Genomic DNA, 26,033 nt, shown 5'->3' on the forward strand with positions numbered 1-26,033 from the left:
AAATTGTCTAGTTTGAATTCTGAGTTCCTTAGGCTATGGCTATTATAATGTCTCAGGTCTTTGTCTTTATTTGTTAAATAGTATTTATCAATCTATTTTTGAAATGTTCATTACCCATTACAAGATAATGGGGAGCATAAGGCACAATCATGAGTGACATGCCAGACAGCCGCTGGGCACATTCGTATACACACCCCCACTAAGTCATATTGAACCATTTTAAAGTCAGCAGTAAACCAGACATCTTTGTATAAATGAGGAAATCAAAATGCATGAAGAAAACATAGATAGATAAAGGCAGAATGTGCACTCTGGTAGTTGGTTAGGAAATTAACTCAAGGGGCCAATTTTAGCTCTTGCTTGCTTGTTTTTGGGTCAGTCAGTCATTTTCCAACCCGCTATATCCTACCACAGGGTCACGGGGGTCTGCTGGAGCCAATCCCAGCCAGCACAGGTTGCAAGGCATGAACAAATCCTGCGGCAGGGCGCCAGCCCACCATAGTTGATTTTGGGTGGTCAATCAATATGAATATTTTATATGGAAATAATGGTTGATGAGTTTTTCGATGAGTACCGGTGAAAATCTATGTTGATGAAAGTTATTCGTGCTTTAGATTGCTTAAAACTGCTGACTTTCCTGTTTTTTCTCTGGCTTTAACATCATTTGCACTTACTTTGCCTTATTCTGCTGTGAATCCTCCTATTTAGTATTCAGCATTAACATTCTTAAACACCAGCCTTCATATTTCTCATTAGACTGAATTTTCTTCCTAACAATTTTTGAGCATTTCTAAAGTGGGTTTAGAAGTTCAGTAAGGCTAAGTAGAATAGTTCATATCATGTCCTGTACCCTTTTTAAATACAAGAATTTCTTATGCTTAGGCCTTGTTTTTTATATTTAGTATAATGGTACAGTAAACAGCTGACTCCTTATCTTTTTTATATCGTTAAGGAACTCGCAGTGAAATGGAAAGGTTACTACTTTAGATGGCATAGTTAGCTTAATCTGTGAATCAAAGCAGAATTTGTGCAGAGTAAGAAATTAAAAAATAGGAGTAGATATTTTGTTTTTATTTTCAGTTATTCCACTTAAAGATGTCTGCCTGGAAAGATACCATATAAAGACTGATTGAAACAAGTTTATTTTCAATTACTTATGCAAGAAAAGACACTATCCATCCATCCATTTTCCAACCCGCTGAATCCGAACACAGGGTCACGGGGGTCTGCTGGAGCCAATCCCAGCCAACACAGGGCACAAGGCAGGAACCAATCCCGGGCAGGGTGCCAACCTACCGCAGGAAAAGACACTATTATGCTTGAAATGTATTTATTTTTCTAATAAAACACAGTTAATATTAAACATTTTTTTCAGTTTACTTTATTTCTACTAATTACCTATTTGAATTAAAAATATACAGTTTCCTCTAAAATTGTGTTTTGTAGTGACCATCAACAAAGGCCATGTTGATAGGTAAAGCAAGAATTGATCTAAGACAGGAATGTTTTGCTCATGGGGATCTAATAATATTAGCCACTGAGAGGAAAAAAGTATACAGAAAAGTACTCGCTTAGTTACATAGTTGTTCTTATACATCCAGTTAACCCTCGACACTATAACTAAGTCCCACTGTCTTAGAAAATTTCCTGGACAAAGCTGGGTAAAAGGTAGCTATCACAAGAAAGATAGAAGGCAGGATTTTTTTGTTTTAGATTTAAATTTCATATTTTGTTCTTTTAACATCAAACTTTAAAACCTATGGTAGTGCAGTGCTACTGTAAGATTTTTAACATTTGTAAACTTCAAAATTTGTCAAAGTCATCAGTGTATTATGTGACATCTTACATAGTTAAATTTTATGCCTGTTTATTAAGAATTACGAAAAATATTTTTATCACTATGACTCAAATCATAGACTGCTTTTCAAATGATTACATAATGAGTGGATAATTTTTGAGCGTTGTACAGATCCTTGAAGCTGTCTTGTCAAACACACTGTAGACTTGTCAAAACCTACTGTATGCCTATTGCTTGTTAAAACTTATCCTTATTTATTCACACACACTCTGCTTTTTCTGTGGTTACAACATTAATATGACACCAGCTAGCAATAATTTCCATGGAGCTGTCGGACATTTCAAGTACTTTCAGGTTAATTGTGAGATCATAAAATCTTTCAGGATGTCCTGGGTCTTTCTCCCCAGATCTTCTACCAGAGTGCCATGTATAGTACAGTAATCCCTCACTTATCGCGGGAGATAACTGAATTTCCACGAAGTAGGGACACCATATTTATTTAATTATTTAACGTGTATTTGGACTTTTTAAACCCTCCCTGTATTGGTTACAACCCACCCTTTACTCTATTAATAACAGGGACAACTGCTAAGCAATATGAAATTGGTAGATAAGTTTACACTTACTGTATAGCGAAGTACATGTAGCAGCTTGTAGGTGGTCATGACGTCGTCGACCTTGTTGCAAAGATTCCTAAAGCAGATTCCATCCAGACTACTGCCTTATCACTTCCACTTGCAACTTGTTTTGCGCCCTGGTTAAAGGACACTGCAGCCGTAGATCTTATATGCTTTTCCTCCTTTTTAAATAAAAAGAATCGTGGACTCATTGATGCTGTAATGGTGTCTGCAGCGGTGTAGCTGTTCCCTTCCTTCAACATATCCTTCAACATATCCAAAACTTTTACCTTTTCTGCAATCATTTGCATCTTCTGCTGCAGTGCCCCTGAAGCAGTAGCACATTAATGCTGAATGAGTGAGATGAGACTTCCTGGTTAATGCAACACATGTAAAATCCGCGAAGTCGTGAATCCACGAAAAGTGAACCGCGAAGTAGCGAGGGATTACTGTACACCTTCTGTGCAACACAAAATGCTCAAATGAACCAAATTGGCTATTTTTTCAAAAAGTATGTGTGAACTCCCCTAAATGGAAACTGCATCTTAGCAGGAATTTAAGTTTAATCTCAGTATAAGCTTAACAAAGTTTCATATGAAGTACAAGTATGTAATTCAAATTTGAATGCCCATCCTTAAAACCAATCATAAATTCTGGTTTATTTCTGTTTTTGTTGTACTATAAGATGATCTAATACATGTGATGCTGTAATAAGGATCAAAATTGACACGTGGACAGTCCTTACATTGGAGTTTTGCTGATATTTCACATTCATTATTCTCTCCTATACTGTGCCATTATGTACATGTTCTTTTCAAAATATGATGCTGAAAATCACTGCAGTGATTGTAGTATAATATTATTTTGATATTTTCTTGGTTTTGCATTTAATACAAGAATACTGCTGTCTTTTTAAGTATGGCATTCCATGTTTGTGTTGTATCCCTGACATTCATAGTAAGAAACAGTGTCCAGTAGTACTTATCATATACTGTACAGTAATTAAAATTTAATGTGGTTCAACTAATGGGATTTTGCACAGCAATAGATTTAAGTGTTTTTTCCATTGTTACAATCTCCTTAAATGCAAGCTATTATCTGGATCAGCTGTTAAACTGTGTGCTCTGGTTATTTGTAAAATAATTGCTTTTTAAAACAAGCAATTTAAATAGGTTTCATTTTTCTGTTTATGTAACCCAATTATTTTATAGTTTCCGAGTCCTGGTAAGGAAGCCAATACCAAGCTTAGCATCAGCAATAAACAAACAGTGCAGATAAGCATTCATTATTTGCCCGAACCATTTCCTTTTCTTGCTTTTCATTGTCATAATAAACTTCAATATACAGGTATTACCTAAATGTAATTAAAGGCCTAGTAAAAATAACTTTGATGCCTATAATTGCATTATTTAATTAAAACTAATATTCAGATGCTTTCTTTTGTGAAATAAAAACATTATTTTGACATTTGTACAGCATAATGAAAACTGGACTTTTCAAAGCATATTTTCAAAAGTGTTTTACTTCACAGCATGCAAGTTTTTGCTGTTAGTGTAGTTTAAAAGACTGCCTTACTGTCTATTGTGATTTAGACAATGTTCTACATTTTGCAGTGTCAGTTGAAATTACTTTTTAGGCCTCTCACACTGCTACTGTAATTGAAATTTCTGATTTTCTTTTAATGTTTAAACTTAAAGCACCTATTTCCATCCTTATGAATGATAAACACTAAAAAGATTGGAAGAATTCCTGTATATTTGTGGGCTAAAGTAGTGCTTTTTATTCTTAATGTTTTCATGCAATATTCTTCTAGTCAAATATCAATATACCTTGAGGTATCACTGAAATATGTTATTTCAGCATGAGATTTCTATAAAGTATTGCAGTTTTTGCATATGGTGTAGAATTTGTTGGAAATATTAAAAGTATAGTGAAGTATTTTAATGTATAACATTGGGTGGTAAAATATATTTCTGTTTCAGTTGCCCCTCGTCTTCACAATATTACACCATTCAAGTTAGTAGCAGTAGGGTGTTGTGCCGTGTTAGCTATTATGGATGCAATGAAAAGTCAAGAAAAATTACGTCTTTTATTGACTAACTAAAACGATTCAATGTGCAAGCTTGGGGAAAACTTAAATAAACGTGTCATATCCTTAAGTGCAGAAAGTCAGTGTTGATTTATAAACACGATATTCTTTGATAGAAATTTAAAGTTCAGATTGTGCAAAACTGATGCACCACTGGTCTTAAAGCTGATTTTTGTTCTATATTTCACTAATCCAAAGTTTGTTTTAGCCTTCTGGCAAAGCACAAAGTACACAGACTATTGTTTCATACAGAAGACAGAAGACATACTGGAATCAAACACATAAAACACATAATGAATGAACTGGTATCTCCTACCAGAGACAATAAAAAACACATACACTATAGGTGTGGATAGTAGCCATTTAACCTTGTATTTATAAAGTAACAGTGTTACTGAAAGTTACATTTATTTTAACATTTATAACTTCTCATTAATTACTTCTAAAATCTTCTGTGAAATGCAAACAGATGCAGAGTTGCACTTATTTAATTTTGATTTAGGGCTTTAAATAAGTATTTTAGCACCTGACTAGATAACTTTTCCAAGTGATATAAAGAATAGCTCAATTAGTTGCATCGAGGGTGTCTTTTCTAAACACTCTTCTTTGCAATACTATAAAATATTGTTTGATGTTATATTTGATATTTAACACAATAAGCACAAGTTACAGAAATAAATCCAACCCTTCCATCAATTCTCTCAACCCTTCCACCAAATTTGCTTTTTCTGTTCCTGAATTTAAAAAAGGATAATCCATAAGTCAGCTCCAGCCATGACACCAGTGTTAATTGACCACCTAACTTGATGTTTTTCCTTATCTTCATGTTTCTAATTTCTTTAGTGAGCCATCTTTACATATGTTTTGTAAACTTGTTTGTGTTTCTTATAATTATATTCCCAGTTTAAACTGAATTGAATTTTTTTGCCTTTCAATATATTTTCTTGTCTTGTTGTTGCAATCATTGATATAACAATATCAAAATTCATTTGACAACACAGTATGCAATAAAATGTGACTTCATCACAACAAAATGTACAAAAAAGTAAATAATAATATTGTTACCAAAATTCTGAAAACTTTGTCTTTTTCGCCAAATGCTTTTAATTATACAGCCTTTATGAAAAACAACTAATACTTCTAGTAAATCAACCTCTCTGAAAAAGCTGCAGTGTGTGTTAGCTTAGTCTCATTGCACCAGTCTTCACAGGAGACTGAGGCATTTAGAAAGTTTAACTCTGTAAGCGTTATAACTAGAAACATTGACCCGGACATTTCTGAACCTTCATGCCATCATGATAAATAAAACTGTACTGCTTCTTGCCCCTTTTGGATATGGTAACGAGTAGAATTCTTCTTTCCAAGGTACTCTGGACTGTGTAGCTTGGCTGTCTAAGGTGAAAATAATGGTCTTTTTTAGTGCCGGGCGGTATACCGGTTCATACCGAAAACCGTTTTTTATTTTTGTTATGATATGGATTTTTCTTATACTGCAACACCGGTGTAAATTGCCTAAACAACGTTCGAAACGTGGTGCAGCAGGAAACTGTTTAAGGGTGGGGCCTTTTTCACTGCTACACCAATAAAGACACATGCAACGGAGTACATGCGTTAGTGGAGGTGTTGCATGGGGGCTCTTTTTCACTGCTACACCACTAAACAGGCATGCAACGGAATACATGCGGTAGTGGAGGTATTGTGTGGTGAAAATGGACAGAGAACATTCCGAAACTGATGCTATAGCAGACGATAAAGTTGAACATGATGACACATAAGAACTTTTGCCGAAAAAAGGAGTCACGTCTGTTGTCTGGAAATACTTTGGTTTTAAAAGGTTGGATGTGGACCCTTATGTTTAAATATGTGCATACTGTTTCTATACTACTGGATAATACTGCAAGCCAAGTTGTAGTTGTTTTATTTTTTTCAATACTGTGTAATGTACCTGGGTACTGTGTAATAGTGTGACGGCATGTTGACTTTATTCTCGACATTTCTACTTTATTCTCGCCGTTTATTTCTACTTTATTCTCGTAATTTGTCATTAAAGTAGAACATTGTAAACTAAACTTTATCTTAAAACTAGACATTAAGCCCGTTACAATAATGGGCGCTAGAACAGTAGTGCATTCTCTTTCAGAATTTTTTTTATGCTCATTTTCCTGTTCTTCTATAGATCTATTTGCTCTTCTGTGTCTTTCTCTTTTAGCGTTTTTCTGACGCTCATTTTTTTTTTTTCTTTTATGGGTGGCATGTTGTTAGTAGATAGTCACAGTAATATAGGCTTGAACGTCCGTAATATTTTCTGTTACAGTAATACTGGCTTGTATGTGGCTGTAATATGCGTCACTGTATTGTGTGCCTTTAATTTTCTCTCGCAGTAATACTGGTTTGTATTTCTGTAAAATGCCTGTGATTTTCTCTGTCAGTAATACTGGCTTTGATGTCCATAATATGCGTTTAATTTTCTGTCACAACAGTGGGCAATCAGCAGATTCTCCCCAGCAACTGGTGTAATGTGTGGCGTGCAGTTGATAATTGTGCTTGTGGCGTCTCTCCAGCAAGTACTGTGCAGTTCCCCAGCAAGTATTTTAATCCGTCCTGGCGTGCAGCTGATTATTGTATGTGTGTGGCGTCTCGGCAGTAACGGATTTTATGTTTGCAAAAATAAATCTACTTTTAAAAGTCATCCTATTGTAATATCATGACGTATATTTAGGAAAACCCCTTCAACGACTGACACTTTACCAAGCCAGGCTTCTTAATCACAAATCTGACATCCTCAGAGTGAACACTTGCACAACAACAAATACTAATCCCACCTCTTTGGGGAAGCTGGTCCCCGCGTCTCAGTACCCGATTGGATTTTTCGTGCCTTTTGTTTTAAGTCTTACCTGATTTACAGAAATCCGATTGGATCGGCCGCGTGATATTTTATAGGTCCCGCCCTCTCTGTCTTGTGTGACGCATCAGGTGGCCTTTGAAGCATCTGCTTTGAAACATCACACCGTGCCCTGCGCATGTGCACTTCACCAGAAGACACACACACACGGACACTGGACGCACGCAGGGGTTTTATTAAAGAGGATGAATATTTAATTTACTAGATTTTCTCAAACCCCGTCATAAGTTATGTAGCACATTAAATGCTTTGTGTTAAGTGTTCCCGGAGCCATGTGAATCGCTACGTGCTTCTTAAGCTGACTTCCTCTTGCACTAAGAGGAGCCGCAGGCAACACACAGAATACATTAATTTCATGATATTCCTGCTCCCTGAACATTTAGAATGCTAAGATAAATACTTGATATAATTTTAATGATGAACTGCATTAAAGCATGTATCAATCATGTGGGGGCACAGTGGCTTGGAAGTTGCAATGCTTCCTCGCAGCAAGGGGGTCCCGGGTGTTCCCTGCTTTGAATTTGCATGTTTTTCTGGTTGGTTTACTCGGCGTGCTTCAGTTTCCTTACAAAGTCATGTAGGATGTGGGGTTTTGTTATGCTATATTAACCCTGCTAGTGTATGTATTGCTCGTATTCACCCTGCGATGTGCTGGGGCCCCATTCGGGATTTGCTCCTGCCTCACATACAATGCTTGCTGGGATGGGTGCAACCCTGAATGGATGGCATAATTAAACATGTATAGCGAAGATTTTTTTTTAAAGTTCTGAACACTCTTGTGTTCTAAGTTTATAACGAGTTTTAAATTCACAAAGACATTTATCCTGTGGTGATTGGTTATCTGGAGAAAGAAAATGGAAGGATAGGAACTGGGGGTGTGATACGTCAGACAGAGACCGCACGCATGCAATAAAGAAAGCCCGCTCAGATGAACATCCATTGAATTCTGTGTTTGTGTCTCCGACCACCAGATCACGAACCCAACATTTACACAATATTTAAACCTGTGCAATACCCATTCATACATCCATTTTTTGGATCCTCGTCACACCTGCTATAAAGTTCTCTACACTGAATGTACACCTGGGGACCCCTTACTGCGAGGGAGCAGCACTACCGCCACACTACCATGCATGTTTAATACCTGCTTTAATGTATTTCATCATGAAAATGATATCAAGTATTTATCTTAGCATTCTAAATTTTCAGAGAGCAGGAATATCATGAAGTGAATGTATTCTGTGCAGCGATCACTGCCTGTGCCTCCTCTCAGTGTAGAGAAAGCAAGTTTAAGAAGCGCATAGCGATTAACAACTGGGTCGGGGAACACTTAACACAAAGCATTTAATGTGCTACATTAACTTATGATGGGGTTTGAGAAAATCTAGTAAATTAAACATTGATTTTAGGAAGAAATTTAGTTTACGACATTCTACTTTAATTACAAAATAAACTATGAGAATAAAGTGGAAATGTCGACTTTAATGTCGAATAAAGTCAACATGTTGACTTTATTCTCGACGTATAGTTTTTTTTTTCTTCACCGTGGCCCTAATATGATTCCGTAGGGCTATACCACAAATAGCATTATAAATGTAAGTTACAGTTTTATTATTTATGTATATAGCTTAGCTTGAAGCAAGGTCCATATTAATGCAATTTGCCTTAATGATGGTTCAGTTGGTAAAGATGTCATCACCAAGTTGCACTTGTTTTATTTTATTTTTAATTGGTGAATACTGTGTAATGCACCTGGGCTTGAAGTCTTGAAGTAATAATATTATTACTGGAAGTTGCACTATTATTTATTTTATTGTTATTATTAATTAGTTTAAATATTATGCAGTTTAATGATGGTTAAGTTGTTTAAAAAGTCACTTTAATGTGTCAGTGGACAGAGATTGTTAACATTAACAGAAAGTGTAGTTGGTTTACAAAAATGTTTACTATGTATTCCTTTTCTAAGACATGTTCAGTGCAATACAACTTTTGACAAGCACCTCTGGATATTTTATTAAATCTAAATGCCTCTTTGGATGGTTGAAAATATGTTGTCAAAATTTTAGTTTAAGTTGTTTGCAAAATTTGTTCAATTAAAAGGTTCTATATTTTGACTGCAACTGTCATGCAATGTGATTCCTTCTCTTCATTAGTGCCACCACCTTGAAAACTATCACTTTATGGAGCCATGCAAACCTGTATTAATACTTGTGTGCACATTAAAATGTTTTTTTTTTGTACAATGTACAATTCTCACAACAGTGGAATAGGTTATTCTTAGCCAGTAATTGCAGTGGAAAATGTGGTTAACATCCACTCATGAATGGGCAAAAAATACCGTTGAATACCGTGAAGAGAAGTTAGATCTGATTTAATTTTTCTACCATTGAACAGTGTAGTAACAAAATTCATAAAAGAAAAAAACAATGTAAAAAATGTATTTATACCTATATTGTATTAAGTCTTTAAAAGTAAACCTAATTTAGGTTGGATCTTGAAGCCTGGCGATTTGGAGTTAAAGAAGTTAATGAAAATTTAACATGGATTAGAATGATAAGTTCTAAGTCAGAAAGAAGCTACTAAGGTGCCACATAGTAATTGCATTGAGAGACCAGTGATGCTTTAATGATGGCAGTATCTAAAATAGATGGTTGAATGGGTGCTCGTTATCTTTGATTATATTGACTGTTTTTTTCTTGACCCAATATTTTTATAGTGAATAGAGTCCAGTTTCAGGTCTTCAGTACTTCCTGCTGTCCATAAAGCGCACTGCAGATGAGGTGTTGTGAATGTTTTCAGTGCTTGCTCTATAAACATAGACCATCAATGACCAGTAAAAGTTAAACATTTTTAGCTTCAAGAGAGAAAAAAAGATATATTCTGTTGAGCTTTTTTGACAGAAAAAGTTACATTTTCATACCAACACATTTACTATATTTAGTGTACCCTATATACATGTGCCCCTTATTCAAAGCATCAGCAACTACCCTATACAGTGTGCTTTTCTGTCTAGTATGTCTTGCAAGTTGACTGCTTATCTTGCTCCAAATAGATTTGTGGTTAAGTTTATTCTTGATGTATACGTTTGTCTTCCTAAGCGGGTTTGACTTTTAAGGTCAAAAATATCTACTGCATTCAATTTTCCAGCGTCTTTGTGGATTTTTAAAAGACTACAATCACTGCAAAGTTTTTTTGTTTAAGCTTTGAGGAGACTTGAATTTTCTTTTCCTTTTTCAGTGAACAGGATCACTTTCTGTGATTAAATTTGATGCATTAATTCACTGAACAATACAATAACAAAATAGCAGTTTATCTTTGATTCTGGTGCTTAGCCTCTAGGTTATTGTTGTTTAGGAGCATGTTCTTACTTATAAGATACATTACTTGTTAGGTATATTTGGATATAATGTGAAAAGCACCTTCTGCCATCTGTCTGTCCACATCTGACAACACTGCTCCCAGTAAAAAGATTTTGTTTAAATTTGACACGGTTTACTCTTCAAGGAAGTTTTTCAGTGAAGTTCAGTTTTCCTTAAGATATGGTAGAGTTCACTAAACAAAACTTCACAATCTCCTATTGAAAAGCATTGGCACATTTGATAACTCCTCCAGCTTAAAACATAGAAGATATGTGTGCGATTTTAATTACAGATTAGTTTACTGTTTCAAACTTAACTTGATGGAGTTCGCTTCAACCTGTATATATTATATACTTTCCTCGTTTACTCGTCCAGCAGCACCAACAGCAAAACAGATCACCAATAGACCTTGGTCAAATGCTGGAAGAGGTACAAGTGCACCAGCCAATGGTAGATCAGATCACCTCTCCTTCAGTTAGAGTTTACTGTAAAAAGAAAACAAAAAAGCAAAAAGTCACTAAGCCTAAAGTGAACAAATATGTAAAAGGTATTTACATTACACTAAAAACAAACTCACAGCTGCAAATTAAGAAGATTAAAATAATGTAATGTTTTTTATTTGACACTGTTATTTGTTGGCAAACCTCCAGACCTGTTCTCCTTCGTGGTCTGTAGGCATGAAGTCTTCTTCAAGTACCTTTTTCAAAAATATTATATTTAACAAATTTGAACTACAGTTAGTCACAGACCCTCTGCAATTCAAATTAACATTAGGACATCAGTCAGTTCGATTTTTGCATTACTTGTGGTCACTATTGTCTGTGTTGTGCTGCCATGAGCCTATTTGGGCTCTGTTTTAATTGACATGACATAATGTATTGTTAGAAATTGTGTATTTAATGTAATCTACTAAGGCATGTAATTCTATCATTGCTTTTATTTTTTGAACATGACTCTTTGCTACAAAAATATTTAATAAACAGTAATATACTAATACAGTGCTTCCCAACCCGTGTGCCGCGGCACCCTGGTATGCTGTGGGCATGGACTAAGGGTGCCGTTGCCAGGTGTCAGAACATAAAAAAAAAAAAATTGATTTGAACTGATAATAATAATACCAGTTACACCTCAAGACTAAAGTCATGCTACCTGTGTGCTTTAATACAGTCCAGCGTGCATCCTATTTCAACTGCAGTCTGACGAATTAATAAATATTAGCTCTAATTTACTTACTTGCCACAGGGTAAGTGACGTTGCTTCCTGTTGTCTGTTTGGTTTTTTTTTGCGCCGAAAATGGCCGACTGTAGTGAAAGTTGTAAACGTAAAAACAACAGCAGCATCAACGACCTCAATGAAAATGATAATGCGGGGAGCAGTAAAGTTGCAAAAACGAAAACACAATACTATCAGGACAGTTACTTGAATTATGGGTTTACATTTGTTGACAAAAAAGGTATTCAGCACCCGCAATGTTTGTTGTGTGGTGGTATCCTTGCAAATGAAGCCATGGTTCCAAGCAAATTGCAACGTTTTCATTTGAGACTGGTTTACTGGCAATTTATTTTTGTTACCTTTGTAAATGCAAAAATGTGTAGTTGGTACGCCTTATAAAAATAGGAATCTCATTCTACTCAACTGATGAGTTAAGATTAAATTGTTAATTTGAGTAGTTACATATCAGAGTGAAGGGGTGCCGTTAGCTGAAAAGATTTCACTAAAGGTGCCATGGTTTGGGAGAGGTTGGGAAGCACTGTACTAATAGATAATAAACTCTTTGATAGAGTAACTAAAAAAAAAATTAAAAGAAATGCTCCAGCTTTCAAGTCAGGCAACTTAGTCTCCATATGGAACTGAAGGCTATGCCATGTAACATTCTGTGTTCGTAGTATAATTAGATTCTTACTTGTATGTCTCACACAGATTAGTGAAATTGTAAAATTTCAAAAATCAAATGCAAAATATTGACTGAGTTCAACAGCATATCTGTGCAACATAGTGGATTCCACTATGTGTCTATATAATTTGGTGTGCTTATATTGGGGCATCCATGCTTTCTTTAGATTTCTAAGAATGTAGAGGCTTTGATGAACCTTCTTTAACAACATATGTTGTGGCATTTCATGTTAGAGGTATGCAATGATTGAATGGTCACAGGGGAACAGACTTTATTTCTGTGGGCATGAGTTGGTAGTCAGAGTGTAGATGAATCTCTGAGAAAATTCTTTGAAAATAAATAAACTATTTATATATACAAATAACTTGTCATTTCTACTGTTGAGTTATCTTCCTTATTAGAAGTTTTGTGCTTTTCAGAATGAAAATAAACTTTTAAGTCAAACATGCCTACTCTGCCGATTGTTCATTTGGCTTTCTACACATTACATGCTAGTCAAAAGCACTGGTGCTATTTATTTTACCCATCTGTACATGTACTCTTTCATTTTTTGGGCACCTTTTTTACTTAAAAATTGGTATTGAATAGCAATGTGGCTCTGCCCAGTCCCCCTAGTTGTTACCTGTGGCAAACCGCCATGTGTGTTTTTCTTTAAACAAACCCCATGCCCCCCACAAGTTACAAATATTGCAGGTTCAAAACATATACGTGTCTCACATGGATCACAAATTATGTAGGCCTGTTTTTTTTGTTTGCACAGTGTAAGTAATGATCAAGACAAGATCACAGATAATTTTAGAGGTTTTATAAATATCAGCCAGACTGCCATTTTAATCCTTAAAAGGGGGACGCTGTGGAGAAAAAGAGTATATCTGGTCTCTCTTTATATACTCGTCTATCTTTATTTTTTGAATGAGACATCAATAAATCAAGTCTGATCATGTAATGAAAAAAGAAAAACAAAACGTTCATAAACATTTACTTACATCTGGGTGATTTTTTTCCCCTTTGTAGGTTCTGCTGTTTTGACCATCCAATGAGGCTATGTGCCCAATTCAAATGCCTTTTAAAGAGAAAGGCCGGAATGCGGCCAAGAGTGGAATGAAACCTTTGTGGGAGCTGGAGAAAACATTTAAGAAAACAGGAAGGAATTTTGGCAAAAGTATCAGGGAGTGGGATGAAATTATGGTGCGAGTGTTTGGGATTGGCACTGAAAAATCGGCACCATGCAGACCTCTACTTCAGGTTTTCAGGGATAGTACCTCTAAGACATTTAAAGCTGCTCATCTTCTACACAGCATCAACTTTGATTTCTGTGACTTAATGAGGAATTTAACTAACGCTTTTAATAAATTCAATAATGCTACTGTAGTTATACCATTCATTCAGTAGTTTACTCTATATACTTTGAGTGTATGTTTTTTTACTATCTAGGAGTAAAAGTTTAATCTTCTGTGCCACTTGACACTCAGAAAGCCCAATCCAAACATGTAGATGGTAGACTTTTCACATGTAACATTGTCCTTTTTTGTGGTCTTTCTTATTTTTGTAACTGATGCCCTTATTACATCATGAAGGCAGACTGGAGTATCATTTCCCCTATTTATTTATTTATTTTGCTACTAATAGATGCCTTTGTTCTTTTCCATATTTTAATTACTTTTTCCTCTACCCAAATATTGATGCAATTCTACTAATGCTGCAACAGTACATGAATCTCACAGTTGTGATAAAGGCGCTATATAGCGCCCGACCTGGCACAGACTGACACAGAGGCACATGTAAAATCCAAACACATACTTTATTTTCATCAGCTGGAGGGCATGTCTTCCCCGTGAACCCCTCAGCCACAACACAGTCCCAAAAGCACTTAATACAAACAACACAACTCTCCACCTTGGCACTACCTCTCCTCCTTGGCAACCTCATCCTCTTCCTCCCGATTCTGGCCCTGAGTGGTGGTTGCTGGCCCTTTTTATTGCTCACCCGGAAGTGCTCCAGGTGCTTGATCACCTGTTTCTGATTGCACTTCCGGGCGGGGCTGTAGAGTTGTCCAGGCCAGCTCAGGGACCCATGCAGCACCCCCTGGCGACCACCCCAGATCCCAACAGGGCTGTGGAGAACTCCATGTCCCATGGAGCCCTGCGGGAAAATGAGGCACCATCCTCAGCCAAGGAGGCTGCCACCAAGCGTCCCGAGGGAGGTATTGAGCAGTCCATGATTGCTCCCCCGGAACATGTGTAGAAGGGGGACCCGGTCGCCTGCCACATAGTGCAGTGCATGTGTTAATTCTGAGTTCTTGATATAATACTTTTTGATCTGTCTTTGCCCAGCTATGTCTGACAGCTTTATTCATGTAGACTTTAAAATTCGAATGCTGTTAAAATAAGGTTAGATGCATTACTATGACCCTCAAATGCAAGCAACATAAAAACCAGAAGCTGTGGTAACTGAAAAAAAAGGCAGGAGCAAAATATGAGTGATGGCAGCAAATTTGTATGAAAAGAAATGAAAACATAAATGAAAAAATGATTGTTTAGAAAAAGATTGTTCTGTCAATCCATTTAGCTCTATTTGGTATTATATTACAATGTTCTAAACTTTCTCCAGCAATGCATTAATAATCTGAATACACTATGTTGCTTTTGTTATAGAGTGCTTTGATTTTTTTTCCCTAGTCGCTTCCTTTGTAATTTTAAGCAGGATTTTGAAAATAAGATTTCCTTTTACATTATGTTCTCATACACTAAGAAAAGGTTCTGGCTCTCAGAAATTGTATGCATTAAAACTATTCAAACTATACCACTGAACAATAAAGATAAAATAACATTAAAAATGTCATACTGTAGACATCTGTATTCTTTCATTTATAAATTAGCATTACACAAGACAGTTGAGCAAGGCAAAATCAGCTTTGCACAGAATGGTGCTACAAGTGCTATTTTGGTCCTGTTCATACTAGGCCAATTTACAGTCAGTAAGCACACAAGAGAAAACTGCAATAAACCACACAGGTACAGACTTGTACCTGAGTACAGTGTGTGTTTAAGTATTGAGGATTGTCTCATGTGGCCAATACACTACCTATGAATTGCATCAAAAACAAAATTGGGAGCAACTATAATTATCTTAACAGTTCATGCTTCTTTCATGTACTCATCTTTTATTGGGTACACAATGCTGCAGAACTGCCACTAGTGTAATGCAACTCTAGTTTCACATACCATCAGTTAATGCTGCTGCCTAAAGAAGGATATTCCTGTGTTCATCTAATTAATCAGATCATTTGGTTCAGTTCAGTGAGAGGATGAGGATAATAAATGATTGAATTTCATGACACTTTGTTTCCTTTTAAGTGCCTTCAAAGCTGAATAAATAATTAGACACAAGCTGTAGTGGGTTTACTATTGCAATAGTAACTCACTGACAAAATTAAGGAATAACTCCATAGATATACGTGGTTTAAAGGGTGTCTCAAATGCCCTATAGTGAGCAATAAAAATATGTGCATCTGTATTTTTACACCCATTATTTTCTATTTTGTAAATAGGAATAAAGTCACAAGACTGTGAAGTTTAAAGTTGTCAGTTCAATCCTTACCTTTGAATCACTGTGTAACCCTGAGACCCTTAGTCGGTCATTTTGCTGAAGCTCACAATTTGCAGATGAAAAAACAAGCCAGTACCTTGGCTGAAGGCATTAACTAAATAAATATAAAATCGACTTCAGTGCAAGGCAGGCACCTTCACTGAACAGAGAAGCAGTTCATCACAGGGCACATTCGTGTGCTCAGTCTCACACAGAGACAATTTGGACTTGCCAATCAGCCACACAAATGCAGGTGAAGTATGTGAATGCACCTGCTTATTTGATTGAATGGTCCTTATTTGCTCACCCTTTGGAAACTGTAAGCACTAACTTGATAAGTCTTACGGTATTTCTAAGAAACAGAAGTTTCAGCTCTGAATAGCTCTCTGTCAGTCAGTATTACACTGCTGACTCACTGCCTTAATAAGCTTGCAGAATAGAATAAGACTTGAAAATTGAATTTTGAAGGTATTAGAATAAATGTGCTTTTGTGTGACTTGTATCTTTTTAAATTGTCATGTCTTTCACTCACAGTGTAAAGCTACAGACACATATGGAAATGCACACCTTGCATCATTGATTCATATAGAGATACTTATAAATGTTTGCCTCTGGATATCTGAATTATTTCCACGTTATTATGGCATTTTTGAAGCGGTCCTTCCCTTCATCTGTATATAGAAATACAGTATTTTAGTTACCAAAGTTGTTTCTTTCTAGCAAAATAGAACCCTAGTCATGTAATCTGATAGCTTGTCCAGTGCTCACATTATCCAATATGTTAGATGTTTGACCATTAGTAAGAGATGTTTGACCATTAGTAAGTCACTTTATGTTACCATTACTCTTATTATATAATCAGAAGTCCCCAGGTATTAATAAAACAGTACACTTGAATAGATGTGGATTGGTAAAACATTGCCTGTTGGAGCTAAGATATTTACATGATGTAGCTGCAGGATTCTAGTACTGTGGTATCCTCATTTTGGCTGTTCTTAATGGAGGCGTCTGCAAAATTGTGATGATCACAGTGAGCGACTAGGAAAGGTGTGAGAGACGCAGTCTTAATAAAAAGTTACACATCTCACAAAGTTTAGAAAACAACGTTGTGTCAGATACAAGGGAAAAATAAAGAAGTATAGGTGAGAAGATTGTAAGTGACTTTTAGTGAACCTGTGGAGCCTATGAAACTCTTAATTTATCATTTAATTTTAGATTAAACAAATAATGCATCATTTAAAATATGTCATATTAAACCCATTTTTCATTTACTAAGTTTATAAAAATAATGCAGCTGAATAGTGAAAAAGACAAAACGGATCCATTTCTTTTGATTAATGGCCTAAATATTTGTGACTAGGATTTTAATATATTAAATGCGTGGGAGTCTTAAAAAAAAAAAAAAAAAAACTGTAGTAGCAATTCATCCACTTTGATTTTCTAAGGCTTTTCTAATGCTTCTGAAAACTTAAGGAAATTATGAGTTCAAGAAGCTACAGTGGCCTCCATAACATTTGGAACAAAGACACATTTGTCCTTGATTTACTCTTCTGCTCCACAGTTTAAAATTACAAATCTTTTGTTGGCTGATCATTTTTTCATACTTAAGGAGATACATGGAGACTTTGCTAAATTGCCTTGGTAAGTTTGTTTGTTTTGTCTTGTAGCACGTTGTCATTGTAGATGACACATGTACCACAAACAGCTTTGTTTGGATTAAGTATCTCACTGCCCAATTGCTGATGAAATTGATAACCAAGCACAGAGTTTGCTTTGACATAAAGTGTTATTGTGTGTCATGATTAAGTGGATCTTAGCTGTCTGAGAAAAGTAATATTTTTAAGCAGATCATTTACCTGTTGTTGCCATATGAAGTGTACCAATGTATTCTTTTGATCTTATTTAGTTTAAAAAAAAAAGTCATTTTATGCACTGATTAATAACAGTCTTACTTTGTATTGGTCATAATGTGTAAAATGTTTGTAATAATACAAGTATCTAGAATTCAAGCTAATTTTAAATAATACGGTTTGTTTGGTATAGCAGAAAAGTAAAAAATACTACATTTAAAATAATATTATTTATATTAAAAGTAATAACATTTGACATTTATCACTACAAATTATCAGATCACACTGATTTGCATATATATTATAGATGGCATTGTACATTTCCGTCTTTAGGCCACCCACATACATTCACTGCATGAAATTCAACAGAAGGATTAATGACTCATTGCAGAAAGCAAAGGGTTGGTGTAAGATTTGTAGAGCTTGCTGCAGATTCCACTTATTGCTGTCAGCTGACAAACTCAGATTGCACTTGTTATATTTATACTTTACTAATGTATTAATATGTCTCAATCCTGAATCCTTTTCAAAATAACTACATTTCTTTCATTATCAAGCACAATCTGAGAGATACCTTTAATTTACTGAATCTGCTTAATACAATTTTGTTCATGAGTGGCCAGATACTTCCAGTTTCCAGAGCTAGACGAGAATAGGACACTAGTCCATTGCAATACACACATCCTCACAGATACGTGGCCAGTTGAGAGTAACCAATTAACCTTCATATCTTTGTGGTATGGTAGAAATACAGGACTACCTGTTTAGAAATCTCACACATACATAGAGAGACAATGCAAACTCAACATAGTAACCGACCGTGTAAGGATTCAACCCCTGTCTTTTGGAGCTGTGTGTCTACAGCACTAAACCATTGAATCACTCTGCTGTCTACTTTTTTTGCACTTACGGTTTTAAATACATGAACCTACACAGGTCAGGTTGGGGAGCATGCACTGGTACAGCGTGTTGCCGCACCCAACCCCACACGACAAAACAGCTCGGGATCCAGATTGGCAATCCCCCCAGGCAGATACGCGGTCCAGTCTCACCCTCCGGAAATGACCCTCTATCTGCCACAGCCAGGTGTTACGTGGGTGTCCCCTTGGCCTGGTCCAGTCACTCAGGTCCTCGACAATGAAGATCCTGCAAGCCGGATCGACCTCAGGTAATGTGCCTCATTCGGGACTCCATGAGCAACCTCTCTTTTGACACAGAGTCAAACCAGTGGATTATCCGAAGAGACAAAAAACAGTCCAGTCTTCATCTCAGGTCACTGGATAGCGTCCTTGTCTCGCAACCATAAAGCAAGACAGGAAGCACCAGGACTCTAAAGACTTGGACCTTCATCCTTTTGCATAGATATCAGAAGCACCACACATCCCATTCCAGCGACCTCATGACCCCCCCATGCTCTTCCAGTCCATCTACTGACTTCATAGGAGGAGTCACCAGAGACATGAAAGTCACTGCCAAGGTAGGTAAACCTCTTGACAAAATATACTTTCATCAAATATATTCTATTTGATTAGGATATAGTGACTGGGAAGGTCACTGAAGAACACTGAACTCATTGTCATGTTCATTAAACCATTTCGAGATGAATTTTCTTTTGTAAAATGGTGCATTACTGTCCACACCACAACCACCTTAAACCGGGACTGTTGACACAAAGCAGAATGGGTGCATGAGTTCATGCTGTTACCACCTATGTGCCTCAGCAGAAATTGGGATTCTTCAGAGTAGGCTAAGTTTTTCTAGTCTTCAGCTGTCTATTTTGGTGAGCCTGTGCCCACAGCAGCCTCTGATTTCTTTAAGTGGCTGACAGGAATGGTACATTATATGGTCTTATGCTGTTGTAGCCCTTCTGCCTCTAGTTTCAATGTGTTGTGCATTCTGAGATGCTTTTCTGATCACCGCAGTTGTACAAAAGAGTTACCATAGCCTTTCTGTCTGCTCAAACCTGTCTGGCCATTCCCCTCTGCTCTCTCTCATCAACAGGCATTTCCGTCCGCAGAACTGCCGCTCACTGTATGTTTTTTGTTTTTCACTCCATTCTGAGTAAACTCTAAAGACTGTTGTGTGTGAAAATCCCATGAGATCAGCAGTTACAGAAATACACACATCAGCCTGCCTGGCACTGAAAGTGATGCCATGATCCAAATCACTGTGATCTAATTTTTACTCAGTGTTTGAGTTTGATTTGAACTTGTAACTCAAATTTCTGACCTTTATCTGTATGATTTTATGCATTGCACAGCTTCCAGCAGATTTGTTGGTTGGATAATTGCATGGATAAGCAGGTGTACAGGTGTTTGTAATAATTTTTTCAGTGAGGGAATATTTGTAAATATTCATTTAAGTCCTTTTCACATCTGTAAGCTGTCCCAGAGATGTACTGATAGATTGCTGTGTCAAGAGTGTCTGTCAAAAAAGCTGAGTTGAGAATTCCATAACAATCTATCTAGTTGCTTGCTATGTCAACATCTACTATAGTATACAGTCATTTCTTGAATTGGTTTATTTGTGAATAAAGCCTGAAAATAATGTTGTAAAGCATGTAAAACAGGATTTTATTGTGTAAGATGTATCAACATATTTTGCCAAGTGTAAGGTAGTGATTAACAAACCTCCAGATTAATAGTTTCATGGATTTGTGTTTGTTAAAGTGACCTGTTTTAAGAGTTACTGGAAATTGGATAGATTTTTTAAGTAAGTTATCTAGTGTGCATAGTCAAAGCGGGCCGTTTGGACCTGTTTGCTACCAGATATAACTGTTTTTTGCTTTGTTGACTATGAGGCAGGTGTGGTGCTTAGAAGATTTTGAGGCACAGCACCAATTGGGTAGAAGGTCTGCTACCTTTAGCACCTTTTAAAATTGTAATAATTCAGTATGTCTTTGTATGCTTGTCATATCACACTGCACACAATTCTTTTTAATGTCTTAGATGCATTATTATGATTTGAGTATACAGTTTAATGATAAATAATGAAATAAGATAAAGGTTATCGTGTGTTATGAGATCTTTTTAGATCACCCAGTTTATGTAATGAGCAAATTCTGGTACATTAATTTGATGGATGACAGGTAATTTCCTGGATCGCAGCAATAGAAGGTTCTTTAGTTTCAGTCCCCCACATATCTTTTGAAAAAGTGTAGTAAGGTTTTGATTTTTTTCATCCTCGGTAACAGCTTTTTTTTGTATCTAGAAAGTGTTTTTGAAAATAATTTCTGCCACCTCAGCCATGTGAGTGTCCTTACTGCTTCAACAGATTTTTAAAAAGTTTTTGAAGGACGTGGTAAGCTATACAGAATCCCAGTTGTGTTGTATTTTTATCTTTTTTAATAATGGATTTTGCTGTCCCCTGCGGGATTTTCAATGCCTTTCAAATTTTCTTATGCCTATATCCTGATTGGTGTCTTTTAATAACCGTCTTTCTGGATTTGCGTTGAATTGTATGCTCCAAGGACATGCTCCTTTCTGCTTTTCTCCTACTTTGTGGATATTGACCTCAACATAAAGACAGCATGTCTCCAAAGTCCAGAAAGGGAACATTCAAGAAATTGCTAAAAGGTGGCAAGATCTGCTGCTTGTGAGCAAAAGTCTTACTACACAATCAACAATCCTTGTTCTGTTACCAAGGAGTGGCTGTTAGAATGATGGTTGCTAATGCTTTATTTTATTATGCATGTTTCAATTTTATAAGCATTGTATTTCATTTTGGTTTCTTGATAAAGCCCTATAGACTTTTTCAGAATATCTAACATGTACTTACATCAAACAATGTACAAAAAACATTTTTTCCAGTTAATTGATTTTTTTTATTAGGAATGTTACTAATTAACTTTGGGGTTTGCCAAACACTGTGCATTTTCCAAGAACTCATGTCAAACATGATCAGCTCAAATGGTGGACTACTTTCAGTAAATTATATTCCTTCTAAATACAGAATTGATCGATTCAGGTTTTGCTTAGGTGTGTCATAGCAAATATAGGTATTCTTCATTTGTCAATCTTTTACGTCACTTATATAAATCAGTGTCCTGGATGTGAGTTATTTACTGACTTGTTTTTATTCATTTATAGTTATTGTGAAGAGTCTGCAGAATTGTGTTTTTATGTTATGCTTTTCATGTCATTAGTCAATGGCGGTATCCTAGTTAAATGTATTGTTATGTTATGTATGTATGTAATGTAAATGAAGTTCCATTATGTATAATGAAATGTAAATGGCTTCTCGGGGAAGAATGTTTATAACAGTAAGTATAACCTGGAAAGTGTAATGATCACCTATACTATACAGATCTGTGAATGCCTCTGCTGCCGAACCTCATCCTAGATGCACCATTCTCTTGTTTTTGTATTCATTAGTTGCCTATGCATTAACCATTTACCATAGATTGGTATTGAACAGTGCTGCTATATTTATAATGAATTGCATCAGCCTGTATTTTCAGTTTTGAAAATTTACGTATCACCTTTCCTTTACAGATGATGAAGCATGCATGGGACAGTTACAGACAGTATGGCTGGGGACATAATGAGCTGAAACCCCTAGCCAAAAAGGGTCATTCCACCAACATTTTTGGTAAGATCTACTGTTTAAACCTATTTTATAAAATGTATAATGTACGCAGATGTATACTACATGCTGTTTTCCATTGTTCTTAATATTGATCTAAATACGCGTTGAGATTTCATCTGCTTATTGGGACAGCATTTTGCTTTCCATGGAAAGACTTGTATACCCTCTGTTAAAAGTACTTAGTACTGTGATGAAAAGTTACAGTTACTGAAGTTATTACTTCATGAATGCATAATGTTCATTATTGATTATAATGTTCTGATTATGAAAACAGTATGAATTTTACTTTAGTCTTTGGATTCATGTTGTTGGTTTGGAATTTGATCTCAGAGCATGCAGAAAGGAAAGTGTTGCAATAGAAAAAGAAAAGTTAAGTAACAAACAAAGCCTTGTGGATGTTTTGTATGGCATAGTCTGTTTGTTTGTTAAATGAGTTATTTTAGTTTTATCATTTTTTATACTGTGAAAATGTTGTCAACTTTCTTATTATGTTCCAGTTATTACTGGTAGCTGGATAAGCATTCTGAGATGATGCTTATTGTGTGCTTTAGAATAAACTTAATAATTCAGAGAAGTATCCCTATAAGTTAAACAAGAAAGAGGGAGTATCACTTTTGCTAATGCCTGTTGTTTGTAGAAACCATTCTTTTTTTTTTTTCTTTCTTTTTTTTTGGGAGTTGCTGAAAAAAGTATATTTGCCTAAATTCTTGAAGGGTGAACCTATGTACATAGGAGGAAAGACAAATCTATCCCTCATAGCATATTAACTTATCACCTTTAATTTATATAGAGATACTAATTCTGGGTTTTTATGTCAGGGTCTTTTCATGGTATCCATTTTTTAAAAATACAATTAAATGCTTTTTCTAACAAAAGGATCTGACTATTTTGCATGCAGCTGTTTCTTTTGTCCTTTTTCTATTTTTACTTTGCTTTATTCTCCATTAATAAAATATTATGGAATGTATAACTGCATCCCTTGCTTCATGAAGTTTAAAATTTGGTATCTTTTAATATTGACAGAAATGCGCTGTTTGAGAGAAAGGGTTTTTAACTTGAGTTTATGTTGAATAGTGAGTGGTAGGTAAATCAGAAGGTTGGAAGTATGAGTGTTTTTTTTATTCTTTTAAATTTTTGCATTATGCTGTTCTCAGGTTGTAAAGAAGTTCCATTTCTTCTGATGTTTGTTGTGACCCCATATTGTATATAACCTCCACTAAACATTTCTGTTAATGTAAATATCACCAAAAAACCATAATAGTTTATTACTGTATAAAGTGCCCTCCATTATTTTTGGAACAAAGACACATTTTTCTTTGAGTTACCCTTTTGCTCCACAGTTTAGATTACAAATCAAACAATTCAGATGTTATTAAAGTGTACATTGCAGACTTTAACTTTAAATTGTAATTTTAAACTGTGGAGCAGTTGGGTTAAATCAAAGAAAAATGTGTCTTTGTCTCAAACATAATGGAGGGCACTGTATACTCGCAGGTAAGTGGAGAATTTTAGCAAAACAGACCCAAAAAATTGTGTTCTGCTTATCCGTAGGCCAGAGCTCAGGTATTTTCTAATGTTGTTAACTACAAGCATATGAAGAGGCCATGAAACATCTCTATTGAAAGTAATGACGATGAGAGGCACTGTACATGTTATAGAATTGTCTCTGAAGCATAATGTTCTCACTGTAACTCATTTCCCAATTACATAGATAACAGAGGTTGCTATTCATTATTTGCCCAGCTTTTCCTAATGAATCCAACAGTCAGCAAAGCATATAAAATACCTAATCAGAGGCTTGACAGTATTCGTAAAGAATTTCTAATCACAGTTCAGTCTTCATAGTAGAGAAGCTCTATAAAAGACTTATTTCAAGAGAACTCAGAGCTGGGAGACACCAACAATAATACCTCCACAGCAGTCCGAAGTAATACATGTTAGAAGAAATTTTGAGAATTTTTCAATGCACACTTTCCAAACGGTGTGGCTGAGCGATTTCTTAATTAGGGACAGTGACACTGCATCTTTTTACTGAAGATTGAATTGGGCTGTTACACACAGTTACAGCATATCAGCTTTATTCCATTATTAGCTGCATTGTACTCTCATTTTCCACTCTGTCTTGGAAGGGGACCCCCAAGCAGTTTGAACTAATGTATCTATATCATAGTAATCAAAACCCAGAAGGGCATACAAGTAAATGTACATGTAAAAGACCAAGAAGCCAACAAAAACACAGAGCATTGGCACTTCATTTGTTTCCACTTTGGGCACTGCTAAAGATTAATGGTTAAAAGTATGTTGAGCTATATTTTTCTGTTTTATATATCTTGCAAAATAAATATTTTCATGCATCGCTTGTCTTTTTCTATGGCATTGAGGTAAATATATTTGTTTTCATATCATGCTATACTATATATACATATAAAATATGGTTTTGTTATTTTTAAGTGGCATATAAGTAAGTGCCTTTTTATGTTCGTAAAAGTCTGTCTCGTGCATGTGGAATTCATTTTGTAATATTACCCACCATACTAAGTCAGTTAAACCTGCTCACAAGGATGTCCAAGTTAGTACACAACTTTGTTCTCCTTCTCCAACTCCAAGAAGCACATGGCAGCTGTACCTTGTCTTATCTTGGTCTGCCACAGTAAAGTCTACAGCTATGGGAAATACAACAACAACACTAACCCCAAAAGTTAGTCTTGAGTCAATAAATACATACGATGGCCAGATAAACACAGGATCATCCCCAGCTCAACTGCAACTGATCCACACTGTAGCTGACCCAAACTGTTTCTGCTGGTTCTGCATGTCAGGTAAAAGAAAATTCAAAGAAATCAGAAAAGTTTATACTTCCTTCAAAAATGCTAGACACTCGATTCATAAATGATACTTTGGAGTTGACATTGAAGACTACGAGGATACTTTACATAAAGTTAAAACTGCCAAAATAGACACTTAGTTTGGGTAACGGTACTACAGTTACACTCAAAGTATTAGAGAAAAGCCAAGCAAAATGACACCTTTTATTGGCTAACTAGAAAGATTACAATATGCAAGCTTTCGAGGCAACTCAGGCCCCTTCTTCAGGCAAGAGATTACATCTTGCCTGAAGAAGGGGCCTGAGTTGCCTCGAAAGCTTGCATATTGTAATCTTTCTAGTTAGCCAATAAAAGGTGTCATTTTGCTTGGCTTTTCTCTACATTCATAATGGCTAACACGGTACAACACCCTAGTACTACTCAAAGTATTACAAAGTATTGTAGTGACATCTTTGCCGGTTAGGGAAAGGAAAACACATGAGCCAGAGAATGCAGTTAAACAAGAAATGAACATTGTGGGTGGT

General features: G+C 35.8%; 1 protein-coding gene across 1 annotated transcript in view; it reads left to right on the plus strand.

The window, feature by feature from the left end:
* man1a2 (mannosidase, alpha, class 1A, member 2) overlaps positions 1-26,033 on the plus strand; it is a 527,240-nt gene that overhangs the window by 198,278 nt on the left and 302,929 nt on the right. The window contains exon 4 of the mRNA XM_028800742.2: positions 22,591-22,687. Within this exon, the coding sequence (XP_028656575.1) occupies positions 22,591-22,687 (97 nt within the window). The remainder of the gene's footprint in view (positions 1-22,590; positions 22,688-26,033) is intronic.

Source organism: Erpetoichthys calabaricus, chromosome 4, assembly GCF_900747795.2.
Source record: "Erpetoichthys calabaricus chromosome 4, fErpCal1.3, whole genome shotgun sequence".
Classification (NCBI taxonomy): domain Eukaryota; kingdom Metazoa; phylum Chordata; class Cladistia; order Polypteriformes; family Polypteridae; genus Erpetoichthys; species Erpetoichthys calabaricus.